Source organism: Hyperolius riggenbachi, chromosome 2 (assembly GCF_040937935.1).
Source record: "Hyperolius riggenbachi isolate aHypRig1 chromosome 2, aHypRig1.pri, whole genome shotgun sequence".
NCBI classification, from domain to species: domain Eukaryota; kingdom Metazoa; phylum Chordata; class Amphibia; order Anura; family Hyperoliidae; genus Hyperolius; species Hyperolius riggenbachi.
This window is the reverse complement of record NC_090647.1, coordinates 259,495,849-259,508,230: the sequence shown is the minus strand read 5'-3', so window position 1 is coordinate 259,508,230 and position 12,382 is coordinate 259,495,849. Positions and strand designations below refer to the sequence as shown.

Sequence of the window (12,382 nt, the reverse complement as noted above, 5' to 3'; positions counted from 1 at the left end):
TCCTCGCTCCTGCTGATGTCACCAGGAGCGCACTGCGCAGGCACAGACCATACTGGGCCCAGCAAATTATAATGCTGCCTGAATTTCCTGGAACATAGTCTTTGCAAGAGAAGAATGACTTCCATTAGCTGACTAACCTCACTACATAACCAGTCACAGATGTGATGGCTATTTACATTAGTGCATTAAGGCACGTACACACGCCTGATTTATTCAAACGATGGGTCGTTGGACCTGCCCGCGGGGCGGTCGTTCTAGCGACAGTTTCCCTGTCTGTACAGTCTGTCAGCAGACTGATAAGGCTGGTTTTGACAGATCCGCCGAGCGATCAGTCAAAACCAGCCTTATCAGCCTGCCGACAGACTGTACACACAGGGAAACTGTCGGCAGAACGGCCGCCCCCGCGGTTGGGTCTGACGACCCGTCGTTTGCAGGAATCCATCGTGTGTACACGCCTTTAGTGTCCAAAACATACATAATCACCTGCAGTGACAACATTCATCAATGTAAAATGTAAGCTTGTATTTGATTAATAAACATGCAACACTCACTCTCAGCCGATAGGATCTCAGTTCATATATGTTGGGTCCTTTTCTTGGGTTAGGTTCATTCCAGAAGCTGAATTCCAGAAGCAGTTGATTCTTACGAGACAGCAACATGTCACTACGTTCTTTACGAAACTCTGCAAATTCCTAGAAACGAGAGAGAACATTGCATGTGGCGGATTCAAAGAACAAACCGTATGAATGCAAACTATTGACTTGTCCCTACAACTAGGTCCAACTTGAACCTCAGTAGACAACATTTCTGCAGACTGTCTTCAGACACACATGTGCCTGTACATGTGCTTGCTTGGCAATGAAAAACAGCAAAGATTTTAAAGTGACCCTGGTGCATTCCTATTCATGATCGGGTTAATTCAGTTTTTGAAACGGAATTCTTCACTTCTCCTGCTCTCTTCAAAACAAAAACAGTTGCCTCACTCCCATAGCCTTATCAGCTTATAATTGTAAAAGGAAAAATATTTTTCCTGCTTTATATTAAAAGCAAACCTGGATATATGGAGATAATGAATTGTATGTACAACTAATACATTTGACATTAGTAGCAAAGAAGAGAGTCTCATATTGTTCTCCAGTACAGGAAAAGATAACGTTCAGTTGTCATCTATGCAAAAGAGCTTCTCTGAGCTCATTGACCATACTGGGTCAAATACAGTTCTGTTTTCTGAAGCACTTTAACAGCCAAGAAACATTTAGAAACAGCTTAAAGGGAACCTGTACTGAGTAAAATTATTTAATATAAACACGAGGTAACTTCAAATGAACATTACATAGTTACCTCGCCGTCAGTTCCTCTCAGAAGCTCACCATTTTCTTCTGACAATGATCCCTTCCAGTTCTGACAACATTTTGTCAGAACTGAAATATATCAGTTGCTGTCAGTTATAGCTGAGTGGACAACTGATGTGGCCGGTAATGTCCATGTTTCCCTATGGCTCAAGTGGGCGATGTTACAGTTTAACAGTGTGCTGACCAGAATGCTGTTATGGGGTAATGGCCATTTTCAAAATGGAGGACGGAGAATTCCCTTGATCACAGTGGACAAACAGGAAGCAGGAGAGGAGCAAGAGATTGAGGAGTAGACTACACAGGAGGTAAGTATGACTTGTGTATGTTTATTTTGACTTTTAATTTTCAGTTCAGGTTTTCTTTAAGATACGGTTTTACTGCAGTAAAAGTTTAAAGGGTCGTTATTTCTGCTTTGTTTCTATAGTTTAAAATGCAGAATGTGCTTTTAAAACTGCAACTGTGATGCAAGGTCATAAAAAAAAGCTATAGAACTGAAAATAACTTTTCTTTGCTACTAATGTTCTATCCTTTATCGGTACTATACATACAGTTTATAATGTTATAAGTTTTTTGTTTTGTTTTTTACTTCAAGTTTGCTTTAAAGTGTACCAGAGACAAATGAGTTGAAAAGTTTTATACGTACCTTGGGCTTCCTCCAGCCCCCTCCGCACCGATAGTTTCTACACTGTCTTCTTCCCGCCTCCTCACGGTAGAAGCCACGTAAGTTTAGCCATTCGGCGCATGCGCACCCGTCTCGCTCCCGCAGGCTGACAACGGGAGCGCGGCGGGGCGCCTGCACACAGCTGGGCCGCACATGTGTAGTGCACCCCAACTGACCAAGCTAACGGGGTTTCTACGGGGAGAAAGAGGAGTAAGGCAACGTGGAAGTTATCGGTGTGGAGGGGGCTGGAGGAAGCCCCAAGTTTGTATAAAACTTTTACATTGAATCATTTCAGGTTCCTTTTTCCTTTAAGGCTACACTATGGCATATAATTACATTTACAAGCTATCTGATCATCAACTGAATCACTAACAAACTTGTATTGGCAACTATCATGCGCTATTTTTACACAAGACATTGTTTGATATTGGACTCTCAATGCGCAAATAAATTCAATCACATACAGTGGGATGCGAAAGTTTGGGCAACCTTCTTAATCGTCATGATTTTCCTGTATAAATCGCTGGTTGTTACGATAAAAAATGTCAGTTAAATATATCATATAGGAGACACACACAGTGATATTTGAGAAGTGAAATGAAGTTTATTGGATTTACAGAAAGTGCGCAATAATTGTTTAAACAAAATTAGGCAGGTGCATAAATTTGGGCACTTTTGTCATTTTATTAATTCCAAAACCTTTAGAACTAATTATTTGAACTCAAATTTGCTTGGTAAGCTCAGTGACCCCTGGCCCTGACCTACATACATAGGTGCATCCAATTATGAGAAAAAGTATTTAAAGGGGTCAATTGTAAGTTTTCCTCCTCTTTTACTTTTCTCTGAAGAGTAGCAACATGGAAGTCTCAAAACAACTTTCAAATGACCTGAAGTCAAAGATTGTTCACCATATTGGTTTAGGGGAAAGATACATAAAGCGGTCTCAGAAATGTCAGCTGTCTTATAGAAGACCACAGGCTCAGTTCAAGTTAAGACTCGAAGTGGCAGACCAAGAAAATCTCAGACAGAAGCGACGAATGGTGAGAACAGTCAGAGTCAACCCACAGACCAGCACCAAAGACCTACAACATCATCTTGCTGCAGATGGAGTCACTTTGCATCGTTCAACTATTCAGCGCACTTTACATAAGCAGATGCTGTATGCGAGAGTGATGCAGAGGAAGCCTCTTCTCTTCCCACAGCACAAACTTGAGGTATGCTAAAGCACATTTGGACAAACCAGCCTTATTTTGGAATAAGGTGCTGTGGACTGACGAAACTAAAATTGAGTTATGTGGGCATAACATACCAGTTATGCACTGAGGAAAAATAATAGCATTCCAAGAAAAACACCTGCTACCTACAGTGAAATATGGTGGTGGTTCCATCATGCTGTGGGGCTGTGTGGCCAGTGCAGGGACTGGGAATCTTATCAAAGTTGAGGGACGCATGGATTCCACTCAGTATCAGCAGATTCTGGAGACCAATGTCCAGGAATCAGTGACAAAGCTGAAGCTGCGCCTGGGCTGGATCTTTCTACAAGACAATGACCCTAAACACTGCTCAAAATCCACTAAGGCATTCATGCAGAGGAACAAGTACAACATTCTGGAATGGCCATCTCAGTCCGCAGACCTGAATAGAATTAAAAATATGTGGTGTCAGTTAATAGGGGCTATCTATGCTCGGAAGCCATCAAACCTGAATGAACTAGAGATGTTTTGTAAAGAGGAATGGTCCAAAATACCTTCAACCAGACTCACATTGGAACCTACAGGAAGCGTTAAGAGGCTGTAATTTCTGCAGAAGAAGGAGGATCTACTAAATATTGATTTCATTTCTTTTTTGTGGTGCTCAAATGTATGCACCTGCCTAATTTTGTTTGAACAATTACTGCACACTTTCTGTAAATCCAATAAATTTCAATTCTTCTTATTCTTCAATTCTCAAATATCACTGTGTGTGTCTTCTATATGATATATTTAACTGAATTTTTTTATCATAACAACCAACGATTTATACAGGAAAATCATGACGATTACCAAGGTTGCCCAAACTTTCGTATACCACTGTATTTCAATCACTTTTCCATGCCTTATCTGGTTATGTGAGTAGACTTTTGCATTATCTTAATTAAATAGGAGTGTAATTTTGCAATCAAGTATGTACCGCTTTCATGGTAATTTCTGGCATTATAGTTTTATAACTATTTTGTATTTTGTAAATAATCACGCAACTGCAACACGAAAAAATAACATGCCTTGCATTAAAGTCACAAGAATTCGGTATTAAAGAGGGCACGGTAATCTGTGTAAAACAAGGCATTACAGCATCACGCTGGATCGTGCATTCACCCCCTACATCTCAGGAATGACCGGACTGGAAAAGAGGAGTGCAGCAACACTAACACACTATGAGATTTTCTGGTCGATTTACTGTCAGATCGATTATTTCCCACATGTTCGATTTGCTTTTCGATCGTTTTCCGAGCATTTTCCGATCGATTTCCTATTAAAGTGCTCGGAAATCGATCGGAAAATGCTCGGAAAACGATCGAAAAGCAAATCGAACATGTTGGAAATAATCGATCTGACAGTAAATCGACCAGAAAATCTCATAGTGTGTACCCAGCATAAACCAAAGTGACCAGGATTACCAAATAGACTTTAGCCCACCATGAGTGGATAATGACAGGGTCCCTTTACTGTGCACTCCTGATAGGGATATCTAGTGAAGGATCTGAAAGAACAGTATTCTCATTAATGACACGTTATCAGCTTTGTTTGTAGCTGTTAACATTTGTCTCGCAGTTTTTTTTTTACTTCTGCCTAAATCACAACCAAGATGGGTGCTCCACAACATCAGAAATAGGTAAAATGGTTTCTACATGTACTATTAGTTTAAAAGGAAACTGAAGCAAGAGGTATATGGAGGCTGACATATTTATTACCTTTTAAGCAATACCAGTTGCCTGGCTATCCTGCTGACCCTCTGCCTCTAATACTTTTAGCCATTGACCCTGAACAAGCATGCAGCAGATCAGGTGTTTCTGATATTATTGTCAGTTCTGACAAGATTAGCTACATGCTTGTTTTTTGGAGCGATTCAGACTCTACTACAAATAAATAGATCAGCAGGCCAGCCAGGCAACTGGTATTGTTTAACGCTTCAGGTTTCCTGCAAGACTTACTCAAAGCTGTCAAATAGCATAATAAACGTACCTTATTTTGTTTCAGCTTATTCATAACCTCTGTCAGTGCTGGATATCCTCCCTCGTACCTCCACAAGTGAACTGCAATGTAACAGTAATGAATTAAGACTTTTTAATATAATTGTAAGACTTCTGGACTTAAGCTCATTATGAAGCTTTACTCCACTTTAAGGCCTCGTTTCCCATTGTGCATTGCTGATAGTGTTTTGAGCAATGCACAGACTGTGTGCAACACGCAGGGACATCAGAATACACAGACTGCACTGTCTGGTGACTCCATCCATGCTTTGCGATTCACTGCGGAATTGCAACACATGGCTGCATGCATTTTTGTGCAACACATCGCGATTTTATTCATTTTCAATGAATAGGAAAGCAACCGCATTGGGGAGAATTAAATAGCGATCCCATGCCATGTGTTGTGAGTGACAGCCACCTGTACTGCACGCAGCGCAGAAGTGGAAGCAAGGTCTAAGGTGCCGTTTCCTAATAAATCTGATGTGCTAATAAATATGTTCCGCCATTGTGGAACTTAGGGCAGAATTCATATAACCACTAAATAATTGCCATTGCAATGACTGGAGAGCTAAGGGACAAAAAGTGACTCCTACATTCAACATAGTACCAAAAACACAATTACACGCTAGACTATTAAGCACACACAAAATGTGCAACTTCTATGTGCCAATTAGCCACAACATTAAAACCACTAGAAGGTGAAGTAAACAACATTATCTTATTACAATGACTGGGATATACGGTACTAAGCAGCTAGTGAAAAGTCAGTTCTTGAGGCATCTTGCACACTGCAAATTGCAAATCCGATTTCCAATTCCAATTTGCAATTCTGACTTCCCTGGATGCTATAAACACAAGAAGAAAAATGCAAAAAAAAGAAAAAACACACAGCATGCAGGACCGATTCAAAACAGCAAATCAGAATCGCTTATAGTGTGCAAGAGGCCTCAAAGTGATCTTTGGAAGCAGATAAAAAAGGCAATCTGTTATGCTGACCTGTAACCCGCTGACCACTAGCACAGGTGGTTTTACCCAGGGTGCGGAGTGTAAGTGACCATGGGTCTTCACCAGTCCAACCTGCAATTTTTTGCTGCCTAGTGGCACCAGGTTGTAGTTCCTGGCATAGACCCAGTAGTGGAAGGGAGAACAGGTCACACCAAAATCTGGAGGGTCAAAGAACAGTCAGAGGGCAGTGGAAGGAGGTAGGTAGGTGACAGGCTTAGGCTGAAAGACAGGCTGAGATCAGCACAGACAGCTATCAGGCACTTAGTAAACAAACCAAGGTTGGAGTAGACAGACCACAAGCGAGGTTGAGATAATAGGATGAGGTGAAACCAGAGGTTTAGGAAGGATCACAGATGGTAAGGCAAGCCAGGCCATAACTGGAGAAGAGGATAAAAGTAGCAAGGCACACCAGACGCAAGGACACGGAACCAACTAGCTGTCAGACTGAAAATCACTAGATGTGAGTTGGGGGGCCAGGGAGGAGAAAAAGTGGCCCTAACATGAATCATATTGTCTTTTAAACCAAAATTCCCCAGATTTCAATCCAAAATAACTAATGTATTTTTTGGACTATAAGGCCCCATTCACACTTGCGTTTTGCCATGCAAACATACCCGATCCTGATCGGATCAGGACCTGATCCGGATCGGAACCGTACAGTTCCGATCCGGATCCAATCCGGATCCGGTCCGTTTGCATCAGGCATGCATCAGGCTGCCATCCAGATCCGTGGGCAAAAAATAGCGAAATTTAAAGAAAAAAATGTTGGGGTCAGCAGAAGGTGCACCTGGCGCACCTGTAGAATCAGGTTCCTCCGCTGTAGGCCTCACCTCCACCTCCGACATTCTGCCAAACAGCTCCAGCACGTCTGTCACTGCTGCTCCACTCCAGACATGCTTGGCCCATGTGTCCCCATCCGAAATGGCCGCTTGGATACGCATAGGAAGTGGGGTAGAACGTCAGGTGTTTGTAGGCAGTGTGTTCTGTGCCTTCCGTTTCCCATTGGTTTCTGTGTTCCGGATGGTGCTGTCAGGCTCAGGTCCGGCTCCGGTCCGGGTGCGTGGGCCGGAGATCCGGACCCAAAAAATAGCGCATGTTGGAAAAGTGTCCGGAGTCCAGATCCGGTCCGGCTCCGTACTGTATGGAACGTACGTATGTGAACGTCCGCATAGCCTTTGCATTGCTATGCAGAACGTACATTCCGTTTGTACAGTATACGGTCCGGATCCGATCAGGCGGATCCGGACAGGGAACGCTAATGTGAACCGGGCCTTAGACTCAAAAAGTAGGGGGGAAAAAGTCACTGCGTCTTTTAGTCCAAATGCAGGGAGTTCCTAACTTGTGAACGCCTGCCAAGACGAACCTCCAACCCCCCGCAATGTTGGGGACTCCCTGTACTGTGCCCATGCAGAAGACTACACAGGGGGACAAACAGAGGACACAAAAGGGCATAGAGGACACAAAGGAGGACAGAGGTGGACACAAGAAGTACAAGGGGGCATGAAGTACGAAGAGGGCATAAGCCACAAGATTGATCCTTCACCATGGATGCACCAGGTTTAGTATATATATATATTTTTTTCCACTTGTTTTTGTCCTCTAAACCTAGGTGCGTCTTATTGTCAGGAGCGTCTTATAGTCCGAAAAATACGGCATTGGATACACTGGCATTAAAAGTCCAATCTGTCAAAGGCCCACCTGGTGTTCGATATCAGGGAACACCAGAGGTCTTGTAGACCCCAACGGGTCAGAGCATTTTTGGTGTTATAATGTTTTGGCTGATCAGTGTATGATAAGTATCATGAAATGTTATGCCAGGTGTAGATACAAGTTCTGTATATGGGTCAGGACACATGGGGCGACACTCCTGCTACAACATGCTGTCACAATTCATCTGCAGGGATTGCTAGACATAGTTTCTAGAAACAGATTTGCACCAATGTCAAATGTCATCAGCACCACTGTCGTAGCTCAAAAATGCTGACAAGCCTCAGGCATTCCATGCCTTGAGACAGAATTACTACAATATTTATAGAAACATTATGGTCACCATAGCATGTCACAGCCTCTTGTTAGAGCCATGTGCCATAGCAGAGTCACCAATGGGACATGGCCCTAACCTTCATATCATCCATTTAACAATGTATGTATATGCACAAATTTTTAGATAGTGTAATATGATAAAAAGCTGCTGAGCACATTTAAAAAGTAAATATTCAGAGCATTATTTTTTTTATATATAATACACTACCAGTAATAAGCTACTAGAAAAGGGCAAAGGCCATAAGAATGAAAGGATGAAAACAAAAAGCTGGAAGCTAGCTTTAAAAAATGGTTCACATCTATGCAAAATAAACTAAAAGTTCCTATACGTACACACCGATTTCCCCATTCAATCCCCTGCAGATTTGATCACTCTGCTCAAATTGGATAGCAATCAATTCCTTCAAAGGTTGTATTGATTTTAACCAAAAAAATTATCTAAATTTTTGATTGGAAAGGACTGAAAATCTAGGTCAATCGGGGGAGACAAGATTGGCAGTAGTTCAACAGCCTTTAGCGTTACTCTAAATCAAACAGTATAATGCTATAGTACAATCGTTTTTCAATAGATCCCCTTATAGAATCTATTCAACATCATCAGAATCATATTTATTTCGCCAAGTACAACGGGTGTTGTACCCGGAATTATTTTTGGCTCATACAGGGTCGGAGATGGTACAAATACAAACACATCATCATGATGTGCCTGGTAGGAATCGATTCCTTCTGAACTGATATAGATATAGAGATATATCTATCTATCTATCTATCTATCTATCTATCTATCTATCTATCTATATATATATAACCAGCTTCATGAATCAACAACAATGAATTAACTGCAAATGGTTTCAAATGGGAGTACTGACAAATATACAAATATAATTCTAATCAAATCGATCATTTTATAACAGCCAAAAATAAAAACAAGGAACACCAAGAGCCCCAATAGTGTAATATGTACTGGTAAATAGTTATTAAATAGAGTAAATATTAATACTCACAAACCAGGGTTACCATTAGGCAACCACTGTAAAGGCAGGTGGGGAGATTTTCCTGACCCCACTCAGGAATAAGAAGTCGCTCTCTGTAGATGAGAAAAAGGGGGTTCAACCCTCCACCCAGGGTGGACTCAATATTATGCAGGAGAACAGAGGTGCCAAAAAGGATAAAAGGAAGCTAAATGAGCTTAAAAACCAGTAGAAGAGCCAGGCTCTTCTACTGACCACATATGCTATTGCTCCGTTATTTCTGCCTGATGAAGCGGGATCAAACCTGCGAACCGCGTTGCATATTTGGAGTTCATAAATAAAATACATTGACTGTCTTTACTACAGTCATTGTGTGTCTACTTGGAGGAGGTAAGTCCACCACTACCTCCTCTATTTACCAAGAATTTGGTTTGTAAGCTCATTTAGCTTCCTTTTATCCTTTTGGCGCCTCTGTTCTCCAGCATAATTTTATAACAGCTGACCACTTTAAATTATTTTGTAATCATTTTAAAATCAATAGTTTAAGTAAACTGCATTAAAATGTAAACGTGTTTGCTGTGTTTGTGTCTCGTTAATATTCTAGCCCCCACAGTCTGCAGTGCGTGGCCTCTATTTTCTGTTGGTAGCACCAGGACAAGGCTAGCTATTTCCACTACTGAAAACAGGGAAGTGATGTTCCACTGAAATTCCATTTTAACCACTTGCCGACCGTCTAACGCAGATTGTCGGTGGCAGAGAGGCTCTGTTGTTCCCCCAGGACACCATATGGCGTCATCTCATGAGAAGTAAGATTTGACGGGAGCTCATGCTCCCGTCACTGTAAACAGCCGGCACCAGCAATCAGCCTGCCAGCGGCTGATCAGCGTTGGCAGGCTGTGTTTATTTATATAATGAAATTTATATAGTGCTGCCATCTTACGCAGCGCAGTACTGAGCATAGCCTTGTCACTTAACTGTCCCTTGGAGGGGCTCACAATCTAATCCCCATTGCAGACATATGTCTATGTATGTATCATGTAGTGTGTGTATTGTAGTGTAGGGTCAATTGCAGCAGCAAACAGAACCAAATGAAAGGTCTATTTGTGAGAAGAAAAGGAGGTAAAATTAATTTGGGTGCTAAGTTGTACGACCGAGAAATAAACCATTTAAGATGTGAAGAGTTGGAGCAATTTTGGGTACCCGGAGTCGGAGGTTTAATAAACTGAGGAGTCGGAGTTGGATGATTTTTATACCAACTCCACAGCCCTGCTATCAGGGCTGTGGAGTTGGTACAAAAATCATCTGACTCCAACCCCTCAGTTTTTTAAACCAACGACTGACTCCAGGTACCCAAAATGGCTCTGACTGACTACTCGACTCGGATTTGGTACAAAAATCATCTGACTCAGACTCTTCAGTTTATGAAGCCACCAACTCCAACTCTGACTCCAGGTACCCAAAATTGCTGCGACTCCACACCCCTGCCTGCTATAAACCACAGCAGTTTCTGCAGCTTAGACTGGGCAGATATTGCAAAATAACTGTGTGTTAGGGCCCGTTTCCATCACATGCGGTGCAATACGATTACCACACTGCATGCAAACTGCATTCAGTGTTAGTCAATGTAATCTATTGACGCAAATTTTTGGTCACAACGCAGTGCGGCTAAATTTATGGATGGCATGCTGCAGTTTTCCAAAATTTGTATCCGGGTCCCATAGGGATTGTACTGAGCCGCACCGCAACCGGAAGTGCCTACGGGTGTATGCGGTGCGATGCTCACACTGCCCGGCGGCAATGCGGCCAGTGGAAACGGGCCCTAAATGATCACCATCACTTCAAGCATTTGATTGTCAGAGAGATATATGTATGCATTACCCTTACCTGCCTGATCTTGTTCGCCATACCATGTGTTCCATGTTCCCACCAGTGTACAGGGGTAATTTTCTTGTGCATAGACCTTTGGCAATACCTCTTCACTAAAAAGCAAGCAATGTAAAAACAAGGTAATTGTTATATTATATTTGACTGCATTCCATGACATCACATGACGACTAAATAGAAAGGTGCACTGTTGCACTTTTTCCTATTTTTGTATTAATGACTTTCTTTTTAATAAAGCACAATTAAAAAAATAAAATAAAAACACACACACACAATAGTTCTGAGAAATGATTTATGATCATGTTATACAATTATGACAGGTATAAGTGCAGCAGCACTGTACATAGAATGTAAATGCTATTTTAGATTTAAGGGAGCAGATAAATGTGTCTTCTGTCTTTTGCATACTGTGCCTCTTACTTTGCAGGACAAGAATGCTGCAACTTAGGGGCTATTTCATATATTGGGAATGCATTTCCTATTTTCACTTTGTCAACAAAAGAACAGGAATTAGTTGCACCTATCTGCAAGCACATAATAAGCCATGAGAGTCTACTTGTACTCTAGCATTCTTAAGCAGGCCATACACTGGCCCGATTTGCGCCCGTTTCGACAGCAGATTCGATCACTGGGATCGAATCTGCTGCCAATCGTTCACGCTACACGCCGAATTTCGATCCATTTCGTCCGATCCCGTCGATCGTGCCGTGCGGAAAATAACCGTCGATCGCCCGCGGGTAAAGAGCGCATCGCTAGCGGCGTTCGAGTGCCCGATGACCGACGCAATAGAGCCCGCATACATTACCTGCTCCGCCGGCGCGACTGCAGTCTCCCGGTCACCGCTGCTCCGTCTGCGCTCTGGTCTCCAGGTCCGGCATGCCTCACTTCTTCTAGCCCGGCAGGAAGTTTAAACAGTAGAGCGCCCTCTACTGTTTAAACTTCCTGCCGGGCTAGAAGAAGTGAGGCATGCCGGACCTGGAGACCAGAGCGCAGACAGAGCAGCGGTGACCGGGAGACTGCAGTCGCGCCGGCGTAGCAGGTAATGTATGCGGGCGGGCGGGGGCAGCAGCAGCAGTACCACCACAACAGATTGTGAACGGTTTCAGGCTGAAATCGGTTCACAATCTGTTTGCTGTAAAGGTAGCCATACGATCCCTCTCTGATCAGATTCGATCAGAGAGGGATCTATCTGTTGGTCGAATCTGATGGCAAATCGACCAGTGTATGGCCACCTTTA

The 12,382-nt window shown here is 42.6% G+C and overlaps 1 protein-coding gene across 1 annotated transcript in view; it reads right to left on the bottom strand.

The window, feature by feature from the left end:
* The window catches only part of NIPSNAP2 (nipsnap homolog 2), a 34,710-nt gene that overhangs the window by 15,113 nt on the left and 7,215 nt on the right, over positions 1 to 12,382 (bottom strand). Inside the window, exons 4-6 of the mRNA XM_068268569.1 lie at positions 11,146 to 11,240; positions 5,235 to 5,305; positions 552 to 692 (exon numbers count right to left, since the gene is read on the bottom strand). Coding sequence (XP_068124670.1) covers positions 552 to 692; positions 5,235 to 5,305; positions 11,146 to 11,240 — 307 coding nt within the window. The remainder of the gene's footprint in view (positions 1 to 551; positions 693 to 5,234; positions 5,306 to 11,145; positions 11,241 to 12,382) is intronic.